Source organism: Panthera uncia (assembly GCF_023721935.1).
Source record: "Panthera uncia isolate 11264 chromosome A3 unlocalized genomic scaffold, Puncia_PCG_1.0 HiC_scaffold_11, whole genome shotgun sequence".
Lineage (NCBI taxonomy): Eukaryota > Metazoa > Chordata > Mammalia > Carnivora > Felidae > Panthera > Panthera uncia.
Window position 1 is genome coordinate 15,367,792 of NW_026057578.1, and position 27,431 is coordinate 15,395,222.

A 27,431-nucleotide genomic window follows, 5' to 3' on the forward strand; every position below is an offset into this window, starting at 1 on the left:
AAAAACAAAGAACAAAGAACAACAATAACAACAACAAAAAACAGCAGAATGGTGGTTGCCAGGGACTGGGGATCAGGGAAAAGGAAAGATGTTGGTTAAAGGGTACAAAGCTCTAGCTATAAGATGAGTACTCTCTGGCAATCTAATGTACAGCATGGTGACTATAATTAGCAATAGTGTATCATATACTTGAAAGTTGAGAGTAGATCTTAAAACTTATCAACACACACACACACACACACACACACACACACACACACATAATTGTGTGTGGGGATAAAAGAGTTAACTGACCTGACTGTGGTAATCATTTCACGATATATACATGTATCAAATCATCATGCTATACACCTTCAACTCACATATATTCTGTGCCAATAATACCTCAAAAAAGCTTTAAAAATGTGGCTGCTTCCAGGTTTGGAGCAAGAAACATACAACATGAGCCTGGAACAGCTCATCACATTAGAAAGAAAGGAGGCCATGAGAAAAGTTGCTGGGGAGTATATACATCACTAAACCAATTTTTTTTATTTTAAAAAGAACTATTGGGGTCATAGCGAGTTGGAAGAATTTGAACATAAAAAAATAGTAACTGCAAAGATTGAAATGCATCGAATATTTTAATATCGCTGCTTTTCCTATATAAATTATAGCTGAGATTACATAATTAATGAAGCACCTCACTATAGAAATATTTCAGTTGGTAAATGGAAAAGGAGTGATCAAATGTCACAATTTTGCAACCCCTAATGAAATAATGCATGTAGGCAATGATCCTCAGTGGCTTATAGAAGAGAAAGAGAGATGAGCATATATTCAGGTATCCTGAACCTCCTGATGGAAGTGCACATGCCATCTATGAAATATCCTTGCCAAAAAGAACTGATTTTAGTCTGAGTTAGCTTCTAGATCAGCAGTTCTTAGAGTACAGCCTGCAGACACCTGGGAAACCCCTCACACCCTCTTAAGGAAACTGTGGAACCAAACTGTCTTCATAGAGATATGATTTGCCCTTTCTACCGTTGCTGACATTTACACTAACGGTACAAAAGCAACAGTGAGTAACACTGCTAGCCCCTCTGTATGAATCAAGTGGCACCAAACGGTACTAGCAGCTATTGAATTCTTCACGACCACAGGCTCCAGTTAAAAAACAAAAACAAAAACAGAAACAAAAAACCTAACAAGGGGCAACTGGGTGACTCAGTTAAGCATCTGACTCTTGATCTCAGCTCAGGTCTTGATCTCAGGGTGGCGAGTTCAAACCCTGCCTTGGGCTCCATGCTGGGTGTGAGGGCCCACTTAAAAAAAAGAAAACAAACAAACAAACAATTTCCTTAAGAATGTCCTTGATGGGGCACGTGGGTGACTCAGCTGGTTAACTGTCCGACTCTGGGTTTCGGCTCAGGTCATGATCTCAACACTTTGTGAGTTTGGGACCCACATCCAGCTCCCCGCTGACAGTGTGGAGCCTGCTTGAGATTCTCCATCTCTCTCTCTCTCTCTCTCTCTCTGTCCCTCCCCCACTCGCGCTGTCTCTCTCAAAATAAATAAACTTTAAAAAAAAAAAAAGAATGTCCTTGATGAAGTAGTAAAAAGCAGTAATTTTATTTAAGTTCAATCTTGGAGTATGTCTTTTTAATACCATCTGCGACGAAATGGGAAGTTTGCATAAAGCACTCGGGCCGTGCCGTGCACCGCACTGGGTTGGCTGGCTTGAAGCAAAGTGCTTGTGCAAATAAGCTGTGATGCGAACGAGCTGCTTTTCTCATGGAACACTGTTTCTCCTTGAAAGAATGACACACTGTGGCCACTCGGACTTGGAAACGTGGAAGCCACGTTCTCACAAATGAACAAAGTAAGGCTTGTCGCTTCACGGGAAACCACGCAACAGTGTGCGCTGCCAGCGATGAAACTCCAACTTCCAGACATTAGGTTCCATTCGGCCAGCGGGACAGTTAAGGCTGTGTACTCGTCTTTTAAAACTCATTTCTAAATAAATGGGCAATAAACTCAAAGACAAATTGTTTGGACACTGATTCTTTTGTTTCTATACAATGGCAGATAAAGTTTCAAGCTGTAGATACCTCGTTCCCAGAAAACATCAAGATGCATCAATTTAAACATGAGTCAATAAAGCATTCCTGCTACCATATTGATAATTTTAAATTACAAATAAAGTATTCATCCTTACCTCCCACCTAATGTCTAATTGCTGAAGTGCGTAACTAAAAGCAAAGAGCGCAGCCTCTCACACAATGAATAATCAATTATGTCCTGACAGCAGCATAAAGCTTCTTTATAAAAACCCACAGAAATCTCTGCTTCACAGTCACATTTGGAGCCCTGACCTAGGAAAGGAGAGTTAAGACAAAGTCTGATGAAATCACAGGCTGTTGTTACCCTCCTGGGGAAACCTCAGCGCTGAAATTTATCTTTCCCTCCCACAAAGAGCCATCTGATGGCTTTAACTGCATAGGGAATCCAGACAATCAATCTTGTTCAGGTTCTGTTACTTTTATCAAATTAAATTTGAATTAACAGTTCAATGGTTTTACATCCTGATGGGCCCATTATCGCACAACTTCAGAGAGATATTAGTTTAGCTCTTTGAGTTGCATTAGGAGTCTATTATTAATTTTTCTGATACACCAAGGAAAAAACCTAAAAGACTACTAAATATTTCCCAAAAAAGAAGGGCACACGGGGCATTTCCTTATCGACCAGCTGGCCTTTAGTCCCGCACCTCTCCGCTCACACACCCACACCCGCTGGGCTCCAAAAAAACGATCTCTCCGTGCTTCCCGGCATCCCACATTCCTCAAGGCCTCCACGCACCCTTTCCCTCCTCTAGATCAAGAATTCCTTTTCTTCTTTCAAAATACACTTCAAATGAGACTTCCTGATGCCTTCCCTGGGGTTCCTGCTGAGGTTCTTGCTCCCTCTTCTGGGCTCCTACAGCAATTTTTATATGCACTTTATAAACAGAATTTACCACAATAGCTTTACAGAAGGTGGTTCAGAGGATGGACTCTGGTGCCAAACTGCTTTGGGTCAAATCCCCGCTGTCCACTTACCATCTGTACCACTTTAGCCCATTACTTACTCTCTTTAAGCCTCACTTTGCTCATCCGTAAAATAGCAACAATACTACCCGCCTCCTGGGAAAGTTACAAGGACTGAGCTAATACATAGGAAGGACTTAGTCCAATGCCAAGCACATAGGAAGTTCTCAATAAATGTAAGCTATTATTAGCACAATGTATCAAAGTGATTTGATTATCTGTCTTGTTTGCTACACTATCAACTCTCTCAGGATAGTGACTGTATTTGTTGAATTAATTCAGAGACTGTGTTCAGAGTGTAATCAAAATAGTGTGCTAACCATGGGGCTCTCTGCTGTCAGCGTAGAGCCCACTTCAGATCCTCAGTCTCCCTCTCCCTCTGTCTCCCCCATTCACACACTCTCTGTCTTTCAAAATAAATAAATCAACTTAAAAAAAATAGCATGCTAACTTTAAGTCAGGCAATTGCTAGATGTTAGGAATACAAAGATGAGTTAAATCAGTCCTGGCTGTCAAGGATCTCTCAGCCTTGCCTATTCACACAAAGTATACATACAGAGGGCTTCAGTGAATAGAGACTGAGTTAACGTGGGGGGCAACTACTATCAATTCTGTAGAATGAGTCGTAAGATATCTGGAAACAACTTCATTTGAATAAATAAGAAACTTACTCCAAAAACTAACAGACCAAGAACTAATAATCAATAATACTTAATAAAGTTATTAAGACTGAAAAGTACTAGATCATTTAGATCTGCAGAAGCTCTGGCTGACTCTATTTAGACTCGAACCAGGAATGGGGGTGCACCTGGGTGGCTCAGTTGGTTAAGCATCTGACTTCAGCTCAGGTCATGATCTCGTGTTTCATGGGTTCAGGCCCCATGTTGGGCTCTGTGCTGACAGCTCGGAGCCTGGAATCTGCTTTGGGTTCTGTGTCTCCCTCTCTCTCTGCCCATCCCCTGGTCATGCTCTGTCTCTCTGTCTCTCTCAAAAATAAACGTTAAAAAAAAAAAAAAGGTGGGGGGCACCTGGATGGCTCAGTCGGTTGAGCATCCAACTTCAGCTCAGGTCATGGTCTTGCGGTCCGTGAGTTCGACCCCCGCATCGGGCTCTCTGCTGACAGCTCAGAGCCTGGAGTGTGCTTTGGATTCTGTCTCTCTCTCTCTCTCTCTCTCTCTCTGCCTCTCCCCTGCTCACACTCTCTCTCAGAAATAAACATTAAAAAAAAAAAAAAACCCACACAGAAAAACCTATGCAGAATTTTTTAAAACATTCTATTTTTTTCAAATGTAAGCAATAGTTTAAGAGTAATAAATACGTTCTTGCTGTAAAAACAGTTACAACTGACATTCTCAAAGGTAATGACTCATCAAATCATTTCACATGCTGTTTTTTATCTCTGCGGTCACCTGTGTGCATATACACAGAAATATGTACCATGTTTTGTGGTTATTAAAAAACAAAAATGGTGTCACACTGTTTACGTTATTTTGCATTTTACCGTTGTTACACCGACTCCTATATATACACAGGTATGTTTCCTGACTCTATTCTCTACACCTCTAATCTGTGTTCTATTCTTAGGCCAGTTATCACAATGCTTTCATTGCTGTGGTTTTGTGCGATCTGACGCCTGGTGGTATAGGTCCAACCTCATTATCCTTCTGGTTCAAAAACATCTTGATACATTTCCATATGGGAAGGAACTCTGGCCTATGTTTTAGACATCTGTGTACCTAGGTTTTCAATTGTAGAGACATCACATCATAAATAGTAATATTCTCTTCCCACTCTGACATTCCTCTATCTTTAGTAACTCTCTCTTCCCTTCTCTCTCGCAGTTTTTTGGGACCTTCTTCCTTTTCAACTTGATCGAATCTGTCATGCGTGGGTCCTTTCCAAGAACCAGCATTTAGTTTTACAACTTTAACAACTCTGTTGTTCGTTTTCTAATGCACCGAATTCTGCTTTTACCTTTATCCTATTTTGTCTTATTTTCAGTCTTTCTTACATCCTGAAAAGAAAATACACTTAAGGCAATAAATCTTCCTCAGAGTACCATTTTTGCTGCATCCTATAGGTTTAATTTACAGATCTGAACCCTGCAGGTATTTGTAACTCATTTCCAAATAGTTTACAACTTCTACTTTATCTTGAAAACAATAAATATTTGGAGATATACTCTTACATTTCCAAATGGAACAAAGTGGTTTTAGCTATTTTATTGTTAATTTCTAATTTTCTTGTGTTATAGTCTGTGAACGTGGCCTGTATCGTTTCTTTATGGGATTTTTTTCTGAGCAACTTTAAAACACAGTCAAATTCTGTGACTCTTCCATATATGTCTTCAAAGTGTCATAGAGATTTGAAAAGTGTTCCTGTTTTCGGTTTTATCAACCTTGTTAACTGTAGTCCTCTGGTTTTTTTTTGTTTTTTTTTTGTTTAACTGAAATGTCCAATTCTGAGAAGACAATTTACGCCTTAATCCATGGCTGCCGTTTTCTCATTGCCACCTGTGTTTCTAGCAATTTGGGAGAAGTATACAAAGTTCACGACTTAGGTCTTCTGACCAAGCACAGCTCTTAGCAATAGAAAACATATCTTTTCCCCATGCACTATGTCTTAGATTCTATTTTATCTGATATTAATATTCTTTCAGCTACTTCCTTTCAGCGAGGATTTTGCTGAGTGTGTGTTTTTCTTGTTTTAAACTTTTCAGTGATATTTTATTTTCATTATTATCTCTTATTAACAAGATTTAGCTGGATTTTGACTGTTATTTTGATCCCAAGGTGATTTTAACGCGCTCACATGTCTATAATTACTGAAGTGTTTACATCGGAGCTGCTATCAACCATGTCACTCTGCTCCCGCCACGACGGGCTTCGTTCTCTCCTGACATCACGCCCACCACATCCAGCTTCAGAGCCTTTGTACATGCTGCCCCTCTTCATTCAGGTCTTGGTAAATGTCTCCTTGCTCTGCAAGACCTTCTCTCATGCTATCTCTTTACTGTGGCTTTTTTTCCCCTCCAATGCCATTATTACCTGAACAGATAGATTATCTGACCTAACGTCTGTCTCCCTCACCACTGCAAGCTCCAGCCGCATCTGTCTTGTTCACCCCTCCTGGCATTCAAGCCACCTTAGACTAAAAGATTACAGTGTGTTTCTGGAAGATTCGTGAGTCAAACTGGATTTAAGCTTACAGCTTTTTATGGTTTTGCAAACGGCAAAATGGGAGGGTCTGAATTCTACTTGAAGCAACTTTCATTGCTTGTAATGTGTTTACAGACTCTGAAATGCTGATTTTAGGGAATATTGCATTTTCAAGCATCTTTTATTATACTTTTATTAATTTATTTATACTTTAATCACAATATATATTACACATTAAAGGAAACCTTTGTTGCTTTTCCAACGTGGCAAATAAGGTAATTCATTTTAGAAATGCAAAAGTATTCAATTTCAGATGAAAATATGATGGTTTTTGTCAGTATTCAATTCTACCACTCCTGACAAAATTACTTCCTATTTGCCATTTTGGGCAAAAAATTCATTTCAAAATAGCAACTGCCTTCACAGGAAGAAAGAGAGTATCTTTTTCATAATTAAAACCTGTTAAATGTATTAAATTTCATAGCTAAATGGTGTTAAATGCCTGGGAAATCAGCGTCCCTAAGAGATTGTTGAAGGAGACATGTTAGCTAGTCTGACACACAACCTTCTACAAACTCAGTGAAATTATTCAGAATACTTTCTTCACGCCACAAATTGGCTTGTTCTTTGCCAAATGTCACTTACAAACAGATACTTTCCGGGGCGCCTGGGTGGCTCAGTCGGTTGAGAATCCGACTTCGGCTCAGGTCATGATCTTGTGGTCTGTGAGTTCGAGCCCCGTGTCAGGCTCTGTGCTGACAGCTCAGCCTGGAGCCTGCTTCGGATCCTGTGTCTCCCTCTCTCTCTCTCCCCCTCCCCTGCTCATGCTGTCTCAAAAGTAAATAAACATTAAAAAAAATTTTTTTTTTAATGGATATTTTCCTTCTTTTATGTGCTTCTTTGGAAACTCCAATAGGAGTACAGGAGACGCAAAAGGAGAGTAAAAAAGAAATTTGAAAAAATCACGCAATGCTAATAAATCATGAATACATCCTTATTTCTGAATTTCTATACTGCCAATAGGAAAGAAAAAAAGCTATACCGCACTCTAAAAACCTTTAGACCAGAATTTAGCAAGTTAGAATCAAGTGTAAGGTTGGTTAGAAAAAAAGCTGTACTGCACTCTAAAAACCTTTAGAGCAGAATTTAGCAAATTAGAATCGAGTGTAAGGTTGGTTAGAGCACAGATCACTCGGCCCCCAGAGATTCCGATTCACGAAGTCCAGGGTGGGGCCTGAGAAATAGCATTTCTAACAAGTTTCCAAGAGATACCAACGCCGCTGGCCTGGGGAAGACTCTTCAAGAAACTGTCTGAGGCCGTTATTTCAAATGCTCGGTTTGGGGTTAAGGCAAGAGCTACCTAGCAAGAACTTGAAGGCATTAAAAATCATTTTCATCTGCTCTGGTACTTTTTGAAACAGCAGCTCATGTACACCCCACCTAAACTTTCTTTCATTGCTTGGTCTGAGATTCTCTTAAAAGAGAAATTAAAAATTCTGTTGACATTTGGACAGTAAAAGTAGAATAAAATTTTACATGGTAGGATAGGTTGGTTCAGGTACAATGTGGCCATATACTCATCCTAAGGATTTACAGCAAGAACCCAGTCAAATGCCCCTAAATGCCAGCCAGGTCAGTCAATACACATGAATAAAGGAGGCCAGACATTGAGAACCAGACCTAAAAAGGGCAGCTGCTGTGCAGCTGCAGACAGTTATGGTCAGGTCTTCCAAGTTTTCAAAATAAGCCAGCGATCCACCATTTTATCTAAAAGCTCTCAATTTTCAAACCTGAGCAACTACTCAAAGGTTTGTAAACACAATATAGGCACACAAAAAGGTCTGTGGGCCGGAGGCTGCCAGTTTACAAGCTCTGTGTAGAGGGAGTCTCAGGACCTCCTCCCACCCGGGCCAGGCACAGTCCAGGTTGGGCAATGTGCTCACCTACTCGCGGCGCTCGTGGCCACTCCCTCCAGCAGCTGCCTATTCCCAGAGTGGAAAGCACGCTCTCTAAACACCTATGAAAGAAAGCCTCTCTGCATAAGCAGCTTGCCCACCAAAACAACTTCTCGGCCAGTAATCCTAGTATGGGAAAACTATGGCAGAGAAAAGAGAATTCTTCCAACACTGGAGCTACCGATCCAAAAACAGTGATTAAAATGCCCGGAATTTCGGGATCACTAACTTTTATCAAAGAAAAGGACACTACACCTAGGAATACAGATTTGAGGATTCTGAAGCTTTCTGTCACAGTGATGGTATCCGGTATCCAGAAGTTATTTCATCTTTGCCTAGAGACTCACTCAACCGAGAAAATCAGTCCTTACGAATACGCTGAAGGCAACCACGTGGGCAACACCGAATCGCCAAAATAATTCAAATCTCACGAGTCTACTAATAAATGAGTGAATAGCTGACAGTAACACGTGATGCTGAAGAAGTAAATGAATGAACAGATGACAAGGCACATGAAGCGGGCTCTAACAGGGCTTCAGGGACTCAATAGTAAAACAGCCTCAGGTGGGTTATTCTGATGCTCAAATGACCTCTGTCACCGTTAGCACACACGATGACATTCCTGCTACTGTACAGTGGTAGAAATTACATATGGGATAAGGAGGTCATTACCTCAAGGCCAGTGAGTAGGAGAGTAGAAAGACAGGGCCAGAAAGGCCTCCCAGAATCCAACCACAATGTCCAATCCAAATTCTTTCATAAGCAACATCAGAATGACGACAGAATTTAAGAGTGTAAAAGTTAAAAATCCCTAAAGAGAAAATTCTTTTCTAAAAATGTTCAAAAAAAGGAATGCAGACTCCTTAGCTTACTTTTTCCCCCAATTTTTTATTGCCTCTGCTCACTGAATCTCTGTGAACATTAACACGTGTCTGTGGTTGAGGGAGAATGTTCCACTGCAGAGAAAGGAAAAACACACCCAGTTTTTCATAAGAAACTTTGGAACAGTTTAATATTCATCCTCAGGCAACATTCAGAATAATCCTCTCAGAGAGTCTAAAATTAGGGTAATGATTAGCAAAACAGAAAAGACACCACACACCAGCATGAACTGCCCTCCAGTGTAATTCTTAACTATAAAGTCACAATCCCAAATCAACTAGAAATGTGGGTCCTTACTCGATGAGGATTTCTTTTACCATTAAGAATTCCAAGCTCGACAAAAAGACAAATGGCAAGTGAATGAAGGATTTTTAGCGCAAAGAAGATGCCATTAGACCCAGACCTACTCAAATGTCAGTGAAGATGCCGTCTCGAACCCATGAGGCCCTCAGCCCAATGGCCAGAGGCTTACACTGCACAAGAAAACGCTCTGGAGCTTTTGGTGAAGTGACAGAACTGGATGTGTGTTGTGGCAAATAACTCTGCCCAGCAGACAGAACCACTGGCTTCCAGCACTACTTACAAACTCATAGTCTCCATCCTGCGGCACTTTCCAATCTGAGGAGTTCCTCAGGGGGCCAGGTACACTTTTGCCGAAGCTATTGATCTGATTTTCCTTTTCTTTTTGTTCAAAGTATTCAAGGAACGATGGTTTTGCAGGCTGCATGGTCTCATCCCTTCCTGAAAACCAAGAACAACAAAAGGAGAAAAATGATATCTTCGACCTCAGATAAGTTTAATGGATACATCCATCCCCAGACGGCCTTCATTCGGCCTGTGTGTCAGTCAGTGGCTTTTTTAGAGAAGGACCCTGAGGAGAATCTAGTAAAAACCACAGGAAATGCACAAATGCTCACTCCAAATGCTTCTCATGGAATTTCAGAGGACTGTGGCCCCCCTCAAATACATGCAAATATTTCCCCAGGGCCCCTTTTTCTGGATGGAGAGACTTGGGTGATGTAAAGACCCCGAGTAAGATGCAAGTAGTATTTTGGGGGTCTCCGATGGCAACGTGTTCCTGTAACATTTAGACTGAAAACAGAGAAGCAAGCAAAAATATTTACTTGTCATCTACGTAGACAACATTTTCTAGAGCCAACGGAGTAGAGAAGGGGAATGATACAATAGGGTGACTCCCTTTTGATAAACTCATGATTGGACTGGACTAATAAGAAAAATATGCATGAAAAAGCAAATAGAGATAAATCATAATCCATCCACTCCAGGAAATATTACGTAACTTTTAAAATCTTATTTATACACGGTTTACAATAAGGCTAAAAGTTAAAAACAGGATACAATATTATATGTACAGAATGATCTCAACTCTGTAAAATCATCTATGTAGGGGGGAAAAAAAAAGACTGGAAGAAAATATACCAAAATGTTAACAGGGTTTTGTCTCTCATAAGTAGATCTCAAGATCTCACAGAAGGAAAGATCTTGTAAGCTGGCATGGTCAGGGAAGACTGGTAGAGGGGGGCTTCGGCTGGGCCCCAAACATCCCTGAAGAAGAATCAGCACTTAGGTGGCAGGGCAGTTACACAGCAGAGACAGCAGGTATGAAAACAGCAGTCAGTCACTAGTTAGTAACAAGGGCAAAAAGAAAAATTGTACCTGGCACGACTTAACAACCTAGCTAGCTGAATGTATCTACTTCACACGTCAAAGTAATCTGTACTTCTAATTAGTATTCTAATATCAGGAAGTACAGAAGTTTTTTCCCAGTGCTTTCCATGAATATGTGGGTTTATACTGCCCTTTTCCCCAGTAACCAGGAAAAAAGACCAGAAGGCTCAAAGCCTTGAGAAATGAATGGGGAGAAGCGTCTGGGTGGTTCAGTCAGTTAAGCCTCCAACTCTTGATCTTGACTCAAGTCACGATCTCGCGATTCAGGAGTTCGAGCCCCATGTGGGGCTCTGCACGGACAGCACAGACCCTGCTTGGAGTTCTCTCTCCCTCTCTTTCTGCCCCTATCCCACTCATGCTCTCTCTATATAAATAAATAAGTAAACTGAAAAAAAATTTAAGAAGTGGATGGGGAGGGGTCTAGAAGAGAAACACCAACAAGTGTTTGTTCCATGCAACCTTATCTCCCAACACCCCCTGGTCCAGTGTCAAGCAGGCACCCTGACTGCCTCTCAGATGTTTGTCATCTCACTTTACCATTGCCAAGTTCAAGAGCAGCCAATCCCAGATCTGCCCACTTCCAGATGCTGCCCAAAGCCTACTTCACTGGTGCCTCCTCACTAATGAGGGATTACCCACAGTATTTACTAAGATCAGTGATTATCTGGTGAGTGTGTGTGTTGTTTTGTTTGTTCTAGGTACCACATTAAGGGCTTTGCACGCTTATTTTATTTAATTGTTGAGTTAAATGTAAGGTATCATTTCATAATCTACTTCTGAAGGGACTGCAACAAAATAAAACCTATAGAAGTGGAGGTGTTTTGGATTTGTCGACAAGTACTTTTGATCGGTCCCCCCCTTTGGGACCAGGAACAACCGTGCAGCAAGCCTCCACAAACCCCACACACAGACAAAGAGTACTTAGAGAGCCTCCTGGAACCATGTAACCATGGCCGTGCTAGCGACAGCTGTCACATATAGCACACGGTTTCCTTTCATACAGAATCTCCTGGCACAAACGGTGTATGGTGTCCTTTCATATGGAATCTCCTGGCTAGACAGTCCAACCAGCTGACCAGGACAGGAAGTCCTGAAACAAAATAGAGAGCCCAAGTGGCTTCCAAACAATTAGTTATTTGGAAAAACACTGAATTGGATCCACACTTCATATCTTAAACCAGGAAAACTCCAAATGGGTAAAAGCTCCGATTGTAACAATGGAAATTATAAGTACTGTAAGAAAACTTGTGTGAATGCATTTAAAACCTGGGTGTGGAAGGGGTGCCTGGGTGGCTCAGCCTAACGGTTAGGTGTCTGACTTCGGCTCAGGGTCATGATCTCACAGTTCACGAGTTCGAGCCCCTGGTCAGGCTCTGCGCTGACAGCTCAGAGCCTGGAGCCTGCTTCGGATTCTGTGTGTCCCTCTCTCTCTGCCCCTCCTCCACTCATGCTGTCTCTCAAAAATGAATAAATAATAAAAATAAATGTAAAAACAAAAAAAAGCCTGGGTGTGGAAAAAGGCTTTCTACCTATGACAAAAACCCAGATGCAATGAAAAATGGAGAAATAAAAACCTTTTATGTAAAGAAAACATCATACATTTTTAAAAATTAGTAAGCACATATATAAGCTAAGACAAATGACAAACTGGAAGAAAATACTGGAAACAAGTACCATAAATTTGTTTAAAGAATTTAGGGGCACCTGAATGGCTTAGTCAGTTAAGCCTCTGACTTCAGCTCAGGTCATGATCTCACGGTTCATGAGTTCAAGCCCCGCGTCAGGCTCTGTGCTGACAGCTTAGAGCCTGGCGCCTGCTTCCGATTCTGTGTCTCCCTCCCTCTCCACCCCTCCTCTGCTCATGCTCTGTCTCTCAAAAATAAATAAATATTTTTTTTAAAAGATCCAGATTTTGGTCCAACTATAAAATCCTGGGAAAACCATAGGTTCCATCTACAAAAAGAGGCCCCTGGACCATTATTTCCCACGCCCCTTTACAGCTCCGAAAATTTCCTAATTCTATGAGTTGGCAGTAACTTATGAAAACGTATTTATGCTCAGTTACTGATAACCATTCAAAAGAAGTTCTTATCTCCAGAGGGATTATCACACTTGATAACCTCTAATCTAAAATATGCCACAGCTTAGATGTGTATGGGCATAAACCAAAGACCAGCCCAAAGCAAAAAGTAGTTAGGACTCAACAAATACTTGTGACAAGACTGTCTCTGACTCTTTGAGTTTTTTGTTGTTGTTGTTAGTGGGGGTTTTTTTGGAGGTGGCAGGGGAGAAGTTGTCTTTTTTAAAACAGATGGAAGAGGTGACCAAATTTTTCTTGGCCCAAACTGTAATAAAGATATCATCTAGAGATGTTGGTTATAAAAATGTTTTATATAAGTAAAGCTGAAGACATGAATGAATCTACTAGTAGGAGAAGCCAACTCAACTGGCAAGAAACAGCATGCATTCAAAAAAGAAAAACAGTTAGGTGTATTTGTGATTCCTGTTATTTAGTGGTTCCAGAAATTAACTGACTGCATCACAATATTCTTCCTCTGTGTTAGACTGCTTCCGTATTAAGTTCATATGGACCAGTCAGCACTCCTGTTGTGACCAACATTTTCTTACTAACACTGTGATTATAGTACCTGTTTTCACTCTGATTTTGTAGACTGATAATTCTCAGTAAACAGATCTGTATTACTGTAATAATTAGTATCTCAGATAGAATGTTTGCAAAAAACGGCCATGAGAATTCCCTCCCAGTGTCATCGCCCGTTGGTAATGCCCTCCCGCAAGATCAAGATCATGACCTGAGCTGAAGTCGGATGCTTAACCGACTGAGCCACCCAGGTACCTCTCAAATTCAATTAAGATTTACTGAGTATCTTCTAAGTTTCAGGCATTTTACTAGGTACTTTTGCATGACAGTCCTATCCAAACTTCATGAACACCATGAAATGAAGCAGGAGGGAGGAGGACCCGCATTTACTAGGCACCAAGTAGTAGATGATATACCATTTCATGCAATCCTCGAATCTTCTGAGGTATGTATTATTTCCACCTTATAGGTGAGAAATCTGCTTAAGATTACGTAGCTAGTTACCAACAAGAATGGGATTGTCAGTTTAAGTCTGACTGTCAGTTTAAGTCTGGTGAGCTGCATCTCATACTGCAAATTCTCTAAAATTGAAATGAAAATTCTTGATATGTCAGAACTGCCATTAAGGTGAGTGTAGAAAGACTGAGGGAATGGGATTTTCCCAGTAACCTTATCTTTGAACTTCTCTTTTAGCGCTCCTGAGCTGGATAATCAAGCGTGCTGGACAACAGCCTGTCAGTACTGAAAAGTGTAAGAGAATCAGTCCAAGCTGATTAAAGGCAATGCTGTCCCCAGGGCTTCAGCTGGCTGGTGGGCTTTTTGTTTCCATGTGAGCTGGGATATTTTTTCAGATGTATCCCAGGAAATGAAGACGTTCCGCTGAATGATAATTCCAGAAACCTGAAGCCGTAGGGAGAATAGACCGAGCAGAAAAGTCAAACTTTCTAAATGGCCGTCTCTTGCCCTGATTCTTTGATCTGACACAGGAAATGCATGAATTCTTATACTATGACTGACCCATTTTTCTTTGTAAGCAGCATCTGGCAAGCTCAATGGAGGATCTGTCTAAGCTCACAGACCAGGGGTAAATTCATAAGCAACTGTATCCCATGTTTATTTTCCTTTGAAAAATGCTATATAAAAGCAGAAAGACCTAACAAGCCAATGTGCATCAACTGAAGAATGGATACATAAAATATGGAATACCTATACAGTGGAATATTATTCAGCAATAAAAAGAAATGAAATACTGATGCATGATACACGGATGAACCCTAAAAGCATTATGCTAAATTCAAAGAGCCAGTCACCAAACACAACATATTTTATGCCTCCATATGAAATGTTCAGAAAAGGCAAATCTGTAGAGATATAAAGTAGATTAGCTGCCCAGGCCCATGGGGTGAGTGGGTAGGATGGCAAGTGACTGCTAATGGATATGGAGTTTCTTCTAGGGGTGATCAAAATTCTCTAAAATTAGAGTGTCAACAAAACAGGGTATTATCCATACAATGGGATCATTCAGCCATTAAAAAGGAATGAAGCACTTGACACATGCTACACCACGGATGAACCTTGAAAACATTAAGAGGAAGAAACGGAACACAAAGGCCACATTTTGTAGGATTCCATTTATATAAAATGTCCAGAATGGCAAATCCATAGAGACAGAAAGCAGATGATGGTTGCCCGTGAATGGGGGCAGGGGGTAATAAGAAGTGACTGCTAACAGCACTGTGGCTTTTGGGGGGGCAGTGAAGAAAATGTCTGGAATTCAACAGTGGCTACGGTTGCACAACCTTGTTAACTAAAAAAACCACAGAATTGTAACTTTCAAATGGTGAATTTTATGATATACGAATTATATCTCAACTAAAAAAGATACATTTTTAAAAGTTAGATTGTGGTGATAGCTGCAAAACTCTGTAAATATACTAAACCCCACTAAATTGTATACTTTAAATGAGTAAATTACATGGTATGTGAATTATATATCAATAACTCAATTTTAGGGGTGCCTAGGTGGCTCAGCTGGTAAAGCGTCCAACTCTTGATTTAGGTTCAGGCCGTGATCTCTGCTCAGGTCATGATCTCACAGTCGTGAGATCAAGCCCTGCATCAGGCTCTACGCTGGGCACGGATGCTGCTTAAAATTCTCTCTCTCCCTCTCCTTCCACCCCTCTCCCGCTCACACACTTGGGCGCACACCCTCCCTCAAAAAAAAATTATTAAAAAAACTAGGGATTGGGGCGCCTGGGTGGCTCAGTCAGCTAAGCGTCCGACTTCAGCTCAGGTCATGATCTCGCGGTCCGTGAGTTCGAGCCCCGCGTCGGGCTCTGTGCTGACCGCTCAGAGCCCGGAGCCTGCTTCGGATTCTGTGTCTCCCTCTCTCTCTGACCCTCCCCCGTTCATGCTCTGTCTCTCTCTGTCTCAAAAATAAACGTTAAAAAAAAAAATAAAAAAAAAACAAAAAAACAAAAAAAACTAGGGATTAAAAACAGTAATTCAATTAAAAAAAAAAGAAGGACTTCTTTCCTCTACGGTTTACTTTTTTTTTTTTTAACGTTTTTATTTATTTTTGAGAGAGAAAGAGACAGAGTGTGAGCAGGGGAGGAGCAGAGAGAGGGAGACACAGAATCCGAAGAAGGCTTCAGGCTCTGAGCTGTCAGCACAGAGCCCGACACGGGGCTCGAACTCATGAACTATGAGATCAATGACCTGAGCCGAAGTCAGACACTTAACCGACCGAGCTACCCAGGCACCCCTATAGTTTACTTTTATTTCTAGATTCCTTTGAGCTATGACACAATGCCAGGGGAGTCAAAACTGGGAAAGAGATTGACCAAAGACTGAAGCCTGTCTTTTCCTATGGAATGACCACCTACTAGACATTAAACTTAATGCCCTTTCATTTTTACGTTTGTTTTTAAGACTGTCATTAAGTAAACCATAATGGTCACTACTCTGCCCTTAATTTCTACAGTAATAACTCTTTTCTACCTTAACAGTAATACATTCTGTTTAAGTTAGAGAAGCACACAGAGCCTGCATTTTCTTCTGTTTCATATTTGAATACTTGCAAGGAAAAAACTCAAGTAATCTCTCAAATGTTTTCTTCTGGCATGGAATAAAATGCCTTATCAGAGCGTTGTTTGTTCTGGTTTTTAATCTAACCTTTATTAGATTTTGGTCTTTGTGTGGTTTTTGTTTTTGTTACTAGGCACCTAAGTGTCTTCCACATATTAACTCATTTCATTACACAAGTTATTATCCAAGTTTCTGTGTCGGGCCATAAATATTCCTTTGAATGTTCTTTGAAATCACTGAGAATTGCTGGAATCATAAATTAGAAGATTCCCTGGAGTCCAAATGGAATAACTCTTCCAGTTCACCAATTTTGGCAATTGCCTCTTATGTAAATTGACATGACTTCTGGGCAGTGGTACTTATTTATTTAAGTCTGATGAGCTGCCACATATCTATTCAAAGAAATCTGAACCCAAATTTCAAAGAATTACTAACTGGAGCAAAAGAGGTACACATCTAAAAAGATATAGGAAGTTAACAAGTGAGAATGATCCATATCTTGGTTATTGCAAAAATTTCCCAACTGATCTTCCCTTTTCCAGCCTTTTCAAGCTCCAAATCATCCACGTGACTCTCCTAAAAAGCCACCTTGTCCTATCACTTTTCTGATCAAAATGTCTTTAAAATACCCTATTACCAACAGTAATTACCAAGTTCAAACTTCTCAGTGCGGCACTCAAGGTCCTCCAGCATCCAGTCAAAATCCACTTCAGCCAAACTGAATATTCAATGTGTATGTTTACTTTCTGACTTTGCACCTGCCTAAAATAGTCTCCCTCAGTCTTTCTGCACATCTAAGTCCTTGCTTTCCTTCTCACAAAACCTTTAATACTTGTCTGCACCACTTACCCAGCATTTTGCCTAGTTATATTATCTGCATATGTAAGTTATGGCAACATCAAATACCACTATCCAAAACATCTAGGGTAATGCCCCAGACATATAAGGAACTACAAGGAACAGTTATAGTACAGCAGGCACTCCATAAGTATTAGACAATGATAATGACAGATGTCATCTTTCCCTCTTAACCTATAAATTCCTGGTCAGCAGAAAATGACTCGTTTGGTTTTTATACACTACACAGGCGTAACACATTGTGACTACCTAATAAATACTTCTTGGTTGGCATTAAATATTTATTGTTAACAAATACTGATTCCAAATTGATATTTTTAGAGCACAGTTATGAGAATCATCTACTTTTTCTATATAGATCCATTTAAATTGATTAAAATGCATCTCCATTTCTTTGCTGAATAAGAGTATAAGCAAATCAGAACAGCTTAGAGCACCAGAGAAATACATTCCCTAACCAGTCAAAACTGACTTATCTGCCTCTTAAGCATAAGAGCCGAAGTATATCTTTTAAGACTCATTTTCCCTTGTTCTTCATTACTCTCATGCTACTGCCCTCTCCTGGAAAATACATTTCCCCCATGGCTATTCTTGGCTCTCTCTCCTTTTACCAATTTAACTGTAATGGAGCACCTTATCTTCCCAAAAATATAGGCCTTGAGCCCTTCACCCAAGCTACACTGAGATCTGGTACTTTCATATCCTAATATGTGATCTGGCAGGGTGTTTCGAATGAATTTTCAGGCACCACGTGTCTGTGCCTTTTGGCTCATCCCAAAAGAATCAAGAATGTTAATGGTTTCCAAAGATAAAATTGAGCCCAACATCTGGACAGAATTAGAAAAACTGCACAAACAATTAGGATTTAGTCTCCACTTTACAGGATGACCTTGAAGTATTTTTCTAAGATAATTTTTTTTAAGTTTACTTATTTTGAGAGAGAAAGCACAAGTCAGGAAGGGGCAGAGAGAGGGAGAGAGAGAATCCCAAGCAGGCTCCATGCTGTCCACACAGAACCCAACGTGGGGCTTGAACCCACGAACTGAGCTCATGACTAGAGCTGAAGTTGGACGCTTAACCGACGGAGCCTCCCAGGCGCCCCTGACCTTGGAATATTTGTGCAACCATGAGAAAAGTCTAAGGACCAAGATGTCTGCTCTTCTACCTTAAATCCCACCCAGGAGAAAGGTTCTGATAAACACACAGTGAACCACAGCAATTATCGTTCAGGGATAGAAAAAAATCCAGTCAGTAAAAATTCCACAGGATTAAGATAACAGTTTGAACTCAACAAAGGAAGGTTCAGGTGGATCCGAAGTCTAGCCTTCTTTAAAACCTGCCATCTTGTATTTTGAGCTATTTAACAGATTCTCAAAATACCTCTATCTTATTGCCAAGGAATGTAAAACACGCACACTCACTCACTCTCTCTCTCTCCCTCTCTCACTCTCTCTCCCCCCTCAGCACATTTTTAAAACATTACTGAAACTGACAGGTAACCTTACTTTAGTTCAACCATTTTCATGGTTTTAGTTCACCAGTGCTCAGAGAGGTGGCACTTACAAAACACCATTCATGCCAAGAATGAGAACATAAAAACATAAAAAAACATAACTAGCAAGAGAAAAGGAATTAGGATGCAAAAAAGTAGCCCTGGTTGAAGGAACTTTCAGGTCCAATTAAAAAGCCACTGTCACTCATTAAAAGACTCATAAACTTACACAACTCACCATTTTGAAGCATTTACATTCTAAGTATTTTCCATACGTTATTCCATATCATCTTACCAGCTCTACAGAGTAGGAACTTTTATGCCCCATTTTTTTAGACTAGGAAACTGAGGCTTAAAAAAGGACGTAACTTGCCAAAGTTGAACGAAGTTTGTGAGATTCTGAGCAAGTTTCAAAGCAAAGACTCTCAGCAGATACATTTCTAACGAAGTGTTGTAAGTTTTAGCTTTGGTACTATAACTATACCAATGCATGTGTAGAACTCTCAGACAATGCTGTGAGTAGAAAAAAATACATGAACACTTAACATTCTCTGACTATAGTTCTAAAGAAATTGCACAGTAAGGCTATTGTAGTAAAAGAAGTGTTAAAACACACACAGTACATTACGTCCTATTTACTACCCTTGCATATGCGATCATCAGTCAGGGAGAATGAGATGGAGAACATACAAGGGAGGCAATGTTAAAACAATCCCCTCCAAACCGCTGCAGGTGTAAAGAAACTAGGCTGTGAGTCAAGAATTTCGAACTTACGCAGCTCCAAAATTGTATCTGATGGGTAGTGTTGAAATAAAATCATTTCAACGAGAGCCTGGACTTTTTAACATGAAGAAACTTATGGCAACAATAGGGGCCTTCATGAGACTTAGGAATTTCTGGGGAACTACAAATAACACAGTGTTTGCCCCACATAATACTATCAAGTAATTTGCCCACAACATGCTTCTGAGTTGTCCTAACTAATTTATGCCATTCACTTTAAAATTCTACTTCCAAGAGATTAATGTGGTCATTACTCTAGAATAAAAATTAGAAATTTATGAATCATGTTCAAGTTTTAAATAGAAATCACCCACTTACTCCCTTTCAGAGTCTCATTTAAAAGGCTGGGTCTGAACTTGGACCACTGAAGGATTGAAAGATTGAATCCACTGACTCAAGCCTTTCAAATAAGAATGCCTACTACCGCCTCTACTATTCTAGACTCTACTGGAGGGCTTGGTAAGAAAGAAAAATATATAAGGATCAGTGGCGACTGGGTGGCTCAGTTAAGTGTCCGATTCTTGATTTCATGATCTCATGGTTCGTGAGTTTGAGCCCCGTCTCAGGCTCTGCAGTAACAGCACAGGGCCTGCCTGGGATTCTCTCTCTGTCCCTCCCCTGCTTATGCTCTCTCTCTTTCAACTAAAGTTAAAATATATAGATATGGATATAGATATAGATATAGATATAGATAGATAGATATAGATATCAAAAGAAAGAACTAAGATTGACTTTTGTATAGTCAACGTGGAAACAGATTAGATGAAAACTAAAGAGAGAGTCAACAAAAGCTATAAACTGCCATTAATAATACTTACTTTGATACACATATAACTTTCTCCAAGTCAGTTCGCACAAGAATTTTGAGTTTTATTTTAAAAATTTATTTAATTACTTGGTTAGGGCCATTTTAGCCGATGATAGCTGCAAAGTTACATCGTACAAATTTTGTCCAAAATTTCTGCATCATACCATGCTGCAGAAAGAAAACATCAGTTCTCGTGAAGGTCTACTGAGAAATCTGGGAAGAGAGAGGAAGTTTAAACTATTTTGAGACATTTTGGCAGATTTTACTCTTACTTGAACTTTGCCAAGTATGAGGTGTCCAATTTCCTACCTAAATAAAATAAAGACACTGTCCTAGTGTTGCTGCGCTTACTTAAAATAGATTTTAAAATAAATAAACAATGGTCTTGATCGAGAATAAAGCGAACCATAGAAAGGGGATTTGATGGGAATGCCATTCTAACTCATAACCTGTTACAGAGCTCCCTCTGCTGGCCCCGAGAAAGCACAACAATCCTGACACTGACCTAGAACCTCTCCAGTCACTTCAGATATGGGGGGTGGGGCAAATAAAGTTCTTCCATAGCCCTTATCAAAAAAACAAAACAACAACAACAAAAAGCCCACACTTATGTAGACAAATAGAAGAAAACTTCCAAAATCCCCAAACTGATATTTTATCCAGACATAGTTTTCAAAGTAGTGCAGGCGATGGTTTCCCTCCTCGGTTCTTACAGATGCTCCTAAGGTCTAAGGCAACCAGGTCTCCCCTCACTCTGACCCCCTCCCTCCAGCTGCAACCGGATTCTTTACTCTAGACTGAGACATACGCAGCCAAAACATACTCCCTCAGACGGAGATACCATTAAACCTATCGTCGGAGGCTGACCCCCTTTGACAACCATCTGCCCTTCACTTCTGGAACTCTGGGGAAACATATAGAGTAGCTAGTTACTTGAACAACCAGCAAGGAGAGGTATATTACTGCGGGCTGAGGCTTACCAACACATGATCTGTAACATGAGCCTTGGTCCTGTCCCTCAACAACTAATAAAAAAGGCTCTGCGGAACAGGAATATAATATAATAAGCTTTGAAATCAAACATATCTAGTTTCAAGCCTTGGCACTTCTATTACTCACGATGTGATCACGAGCAAGCTACTTAATCGCTTTGCAATTCCATTTCTGCTGCGACAAAATGGGGGGTGGCTGTATTTCCCACACAGCATGGGAGCAATGACTAGTATGTCAAATGTTTACAAAGGATTAAGCACAATGCCTGACATAGAAAATGCCTAATCATTAATGATTATTATTAACAGTTATAATGTCTAGCCTCCTGAGTATAATAAAGAAATAACTTATATAATAAATAATCGGTCCTAAAAAAAAATAGATTATCTCTGGAATCTCCTCAGAAGCCAGCGCTAGGGGCGCCTGGGTGGTGCAGTCGGTTAAGCGTCCGACTTCAGCCAGGTCACGATCTCGCAGTCCGTGAGTTCGAGCCCCGCGTCAGGCTCTGGGCTGATGGCTCGGAGCCTGGAGCCTGTTTCCGATTCTGTGTCTCCCTCTCTCTCTGCCCCTCCCCCGTTCATGCTCTGTCTCTCTCTGTCCCAAAAATAAATAAAAACATTGAAAAAAAAAATTAAAAAAAAAAAAAAGAAGCCAGCGCTAGTCTTCATCATGAATTTTCATGAGTCTTATATTAGGTCCAATGCCCATTAATGTAAGGGAATGCTTCCAAAACAAATTGAAGTTCAGGAGAACAAAAGGAGCACAGACTCCGGACTTGAGATTCCCAGCTCTAGCACTTACTAGCCAGGTGACCAGGAGCAAGGAACAACCTCTCCCAAGTTTTCCCTGGTAGAGAAAGTATAGACATACCATCACTATAGACAGGTCAAGATGACTGAATGAACGGAAGCACTAGAGGGCCCCCCTCCTGCTCTAAACACAAAAATTCAAGACCTAACAAAACAAAAACACCGTAGTGCTCAAAACGAGAACAGGAAACTTCGCAGATGCCAAAAGCAACAGAGGAACCCACAGCACTGAGGTGAGTGGCCCACCGGGAAAACCAAACCAGAGGGACTAGTTTTCAGGCTGATGTGGGAACAGGAACCGAGATAAGACGGGAGCCAAGATACGTCTATAAAAAGGCAGCTAGAACTCCATTCCCAGCACAAAGATGAAGCCAGGACAAACTCTACCCACAAGCACAAGGACATGGCTTAGGAATGTAATAAGGGGTGGAAAGAGTCAACTTCTAGAAATGTAATTCCCTTGGCTGTCCCACAAGCACACTACAGTAATGATTAATATCTAAAAACTACACTGGAAGAAAATACCCCTTAGGGACCCACAAGGATACCTATGCAACCCCAGAAACATAAGAGACCTCCAAAGAAGATACTTCCCACTAAAGCTCACAACAAAAATTACAAAATACAAAAAGAAATCTAACAACATGAGAGATGGCAGACACAAACAGCAGAGATCAGACCCAAAGGGACACCTGGGTGGCTCTCAGTTGGTTAAGCATCTGACTCTTGATTTTGACTCAGGTCATGATCCCACGTCTCTTGAGTTTGAGCCCCACATCAGGCTCTAGAATGACAGTGGTAAGCCTGCCTGGGATTCTCTCGCTCGCTCACTCTCAGCTACTCCCCTCACTCACACACACACTCACACACACACACACACACACACACACACACACACACAACTGTCTCTCTCTCTCTCAAAATAAATAAATCAACTTATAAAAAAAGGGGGGGGGTGAGGCACCTGGGTGGCTCAGTCGGTTGAACGTCCGACTTCGGCTCAGGTCATGATCTCGCGGTCTGTGAGTTCGAGCCCCTTGTCGGGCTCTGTGCTGACAGCTCAGAGCCTGGAGCCTGCTTCGGACTCTGTGTCTCCCTCTCTCTCTGCCCCTCTCCCGCTCATGCTCTGTCTCTCTCTCTCTCTCTCTGTCAAAAATAAACATTTTTTTAAAAATTAAAAAAAAGGGGGGGTGTCTGGGTGGTTCAGTCAGGTAAGTGTCCCTACTTCAGCTCAGGTCATGATCTCACAGTTCATGGGTTCGAGCCCTGCGTCCAGCTCTGTGCTGACAGCTCAGAGCCTGGAGCCTGCTTCTGATTCTGTGCCTCGCTCTCTCTCTGCCCCTCCTCTGTTTGCATGAACACGCGCTCTCTCTCTCAAAAATAAACAAACATTAAAACAAAAAAAAACCAAAAAAAACAAATCAGACCCAAGGAGTTCAAGATAATAGACTGATCTAAAAAAAAACCTTAAAATAATGACACTTATAATATTCAAACAGATAAAGGAAGAACATTTGCTAAGACAAGACTGGATATCACAAAAAAAAAAAACAGATTTAAAGATAACTAATTAAAACTTTTAGGAAGCAAAAAAAGTAGTCACAGAAATAAATTCAATGTCTGGGTCAAACAGTTGATTACATATGGCTAAAAAAAGAATGAAAGAAGATAAATTTAGAGAAAACACTCAGAAAGTAGCACAGAGACTTAAAACATGGGAAGTAGGGAAATAAAAAGGAGAAATGAATATAAGTGAAGAAACCAAGGGTCCTGACAGCTGCTATTATTCTCGTGGGATGTAAAGTGGTACAACATTTGGAGGACAATATACCAGTGTCACAATATGACAAATATACATGAAATAATTCAAATACTTCTGAAAACTCCTAGGAAATACTAAAAAGGAGGCACATTTATACATAAGATGTTCCCTGCAGAGTTATTCATAATGGTGAAAAATTAGGAACAACCAAAATGTCCAGCACCAGGTAAATGATTAAAATACACTGGTAAGTGTGATAAATATAATAAAGGGCTATGCAGCAACATGGAATATGCATACACTTACTAAGTGGAAAATAATCAGAAAACAGTATCTAAGCAAATTAGGGGCGCCTGGGTGGCTTAGTCAGTTAAGTGTCCAATTCTTGATTTCAGCTCAAGTCATGTTCTCACGGTTTTGGGGTTCTGGAGTTCAAGCTCCAAGAAGGGCTCAACACTGACAACATAGAGCCTGCTTGGTATTCTCTCTCTCCCTATGTCCCTCTCCTGCTCTCAGGCAGGCATGCACGCTCTCTCTCTCTCTCAAAATAAATAACCGTAACAAAAGAATATCAGGGCGCCTGGGTGGCTCAGTTGGCTAAGCATCCTACTTCAGCTCAGGTCATGATCTCACAGTTCACGAGTTTGAGCCCTGCATCGGGCTCTGTGCTGACAGCTCACAGCCTGGAGCCTGCTTCGGATTCTGTGTCTCCCTCTCTCTCTGCCCCTCCCCCACTCACACTCTGTCTCTGTCTCTCTCTCTCTCAAAAAAATTAAAAAAAAAAACAAAAAACCTAGGCAAATTATTACTGTATAGGAACCATACTGGCACACAGTCAAAAACAGGCATTCTTTGGTTGAGTGAAAGGGTGAACTACTTTCTTTTTTAACAGTGCATTAAGGGGCGCTCGGGTGGCTTAGCTGGTTAGGCGACCGACTCTTGGTTTTGGCTCAGGTCATGATCTCACAGTTCTTGGGATCAAGCCCCGAGGCAGGCTCTGTGCTGACAGTGTGGAGCCTGATTGGGATTCTCTCTCTCCCTCTCTCTCTCTACCCCCTCCCGTGCTTATGGACGCTGCTCTCTCTCTCTCTCTCTCTCTCTCTCAAAATACGTCATTTTAAAACACTGTGTTAATATTGCCATAATACTGTTGGTATAATAATTTTTAATATGGTAATGGAGAACAGAAGCAAATGAAATATCTAACTTTTCTAAGACAAGGAATAAACTTTTTAAAAAATCTGTAAAATACGGTCTAATTGTCAAAAAGTGTGTCAAAAAATTCAGAAAAGTTTCTGACCTAGATGTCCTACACAAACTGTGTGCAAGTCTTCTAATTTTCTTGTTACAATTTCTTTAAAATTAGAAACTAAAATTAGATTCTATGAAACTAATGCAAACCACTATGGAGATACGTCATTTTTTGTTAGGTTTATTGAGGGTAACAATTATAATTTTAATTTTTAAGGATTAAACTTTTCACAGAAGTTCAAAGAAAGCAGTAAATGAAAGCCTATTTGTGAAAACGGATTTTAACTTCTAGCAACTTCAGTTCTATATTAGTCCTGAATTGTAAAAGTTTTATAAATGCTTGGACTATTTGAGCTGTAAGAGACAAGGACAGTAATAAGCTTATAATTCTTGAGTTTTACCCATTACGGTACAGAGGCCCATACAAGGAATGTGACTTCTCCAAAACAACACAGACAGCTTCTGAGCCAAGCTTGGTCAGATAGTCTCCTTTAGATGTTTAAAACTAATTCTGAAGAAATGGTATGATGTCTTAGATCTGCTTTAAATTAATTCAGTTCATTTTGAGGGGCTGAAATATGACGGGCAGTGAGCCAATCATTTTTGTAACCGTATGACAAGTCCACTGGGGTCATGATAGTATTCTGTGCAATTATGTTTTAATTTCCCATAATGAAAAGTTTAAGTAACTCCTAGAAACATAAGTGGTAAAGATTTCAAAGTAAGTGGCAAATCTGTCAAACTCGTGGCCCCAAAACTGAATTATAAGACCTGAAGTAGATGATTGATGAACTGAGTTTATTTAATGTCACTTGGCTATGACCGCCGAGGCTTTTAAACAGTTTTTCATCATGACTCTAATATAAGATGCATGTTTCTGATTAGACACACTAAACTATCCAAGCTCAGAAACTGAACAAACAACCCACTGAATTAATTAGCGCTTAAAATACATTTGGAAAATTACATTTGGAATAAAATTAATTCTTTAAATAAAAAAAGAGGCAGATTTTCCATAACATGCGCATGCACAGCACATGTTAATGGGCCAGCCAAGTTTACTACACAGTGATTATAACCATCTGTATAATTAAAGCCCTTAAAACAAGTAGAAGCACTCACAATCCATGGAAAGATCTAGAGGTCAGCAGCTACAAAACAAACCCAACAAACCACACTGGCTACTTAAAAATTTAGAAAGAAAAACTAAATGTAGTATATAACATTCACATGATAATTTATGTAACACCAAACACATATCTAAGATATGTATCTAGGATAGGATACTCCAATATGGAGTTTAAGGGATAAAACATACCTAAGAACACTAAATGAAATCAGAATTAAAAGGGACTAGCAGGCCGACAATGTTTTTATAAACTATTGTAAACAACCCTTTTGAAGGCCATAAGAAGTAAGAGGGAAAAAAAAAAAAAGAATTCTTAAGACAATCCAGAGACAAAACCCTAATTTACCAGACACACTATCCCATCAGTATTTCTGGTGGGATTTCTTTACGATAGTAACTTTTGAAAATAATTTGGAAAATAAATAAAATTTAAAACAGATATAATCCTCTTACCAATAATAACCACTTTTAATATCTGATTTATTTACCTCCAGCCTTTTGTTTTCTCAGTCTTTTTTCTATATACACATTAATGTATGTTATCTTTTTACTTTGTAAACCTGGAGTCATGTTATAATTTTGCTTCCTTCTTTTTAAAAAGATTTTTTTTAAGTTTATTTATTTATTGTGAGAGAGAGAGCCATGGAGGGGCAGAGAGAGAGGGAGAAAGAGAATCCCAAGCAGGCTCCACGCTGTCAGTGCAGAGCCCAACGTGGGGCTCGAGCTCACAAAACTATGAGATCATGACCTGAACTGAAATCAAGAGTTGGTCGCTTAACTGACTGAGACATCCAGGCACCCCTCCTTCTCTTTTTCACTTAACAACATATCATAAGTATTTCCTTAGCTCACTAAGTATTCCTCAAACACAGGATTTTTATTGTTTTTATATGGTATAGTAGTCCCTCTTACAGATGTATCATAATTTATTTGACCAATAATCTGCTGCTAAACATTTAATCCAGATTTTTTGTTTTACAATTCTAAGTAACATGTTTGGGAAAACTCTTGCATATAATTTGTCTACATCTTCGATTATTTTCTTGGACCTGATTCCTAGAAGTGGAATGTGCTGAGTTAAAGGTTTGAACTTTTTAAACCCTTG

At 40.1% G+C, this 27,431-nt stretch overlaps 1 protein-coding gene across 5 annotated transcripts in view; it reads right to left on the reverse strand.

Moving 5' to 3' along the window:
• Positions 1-27,431, reverse strand: part of STK4 (serine/threonine kinase 4) — a 91,647-nt gene that overhangs the window by 30,976 nt on the left and 33,240 nt on the right. For all 5 annotated transcript variants that reach the window (XM_049650709.1, XM_049650712.1, XM_049650711.1 and 2 more), the window contains one exon: positions 9,647-9,804. In XM_049650709.1, coding sequence (XP_049506666.1) covers positions 9,647-9,804 — 158 coding nt within the window. The remainder of the gene's footprint in view (positions 1-9,646; positions 9,805-27,431) is intronic.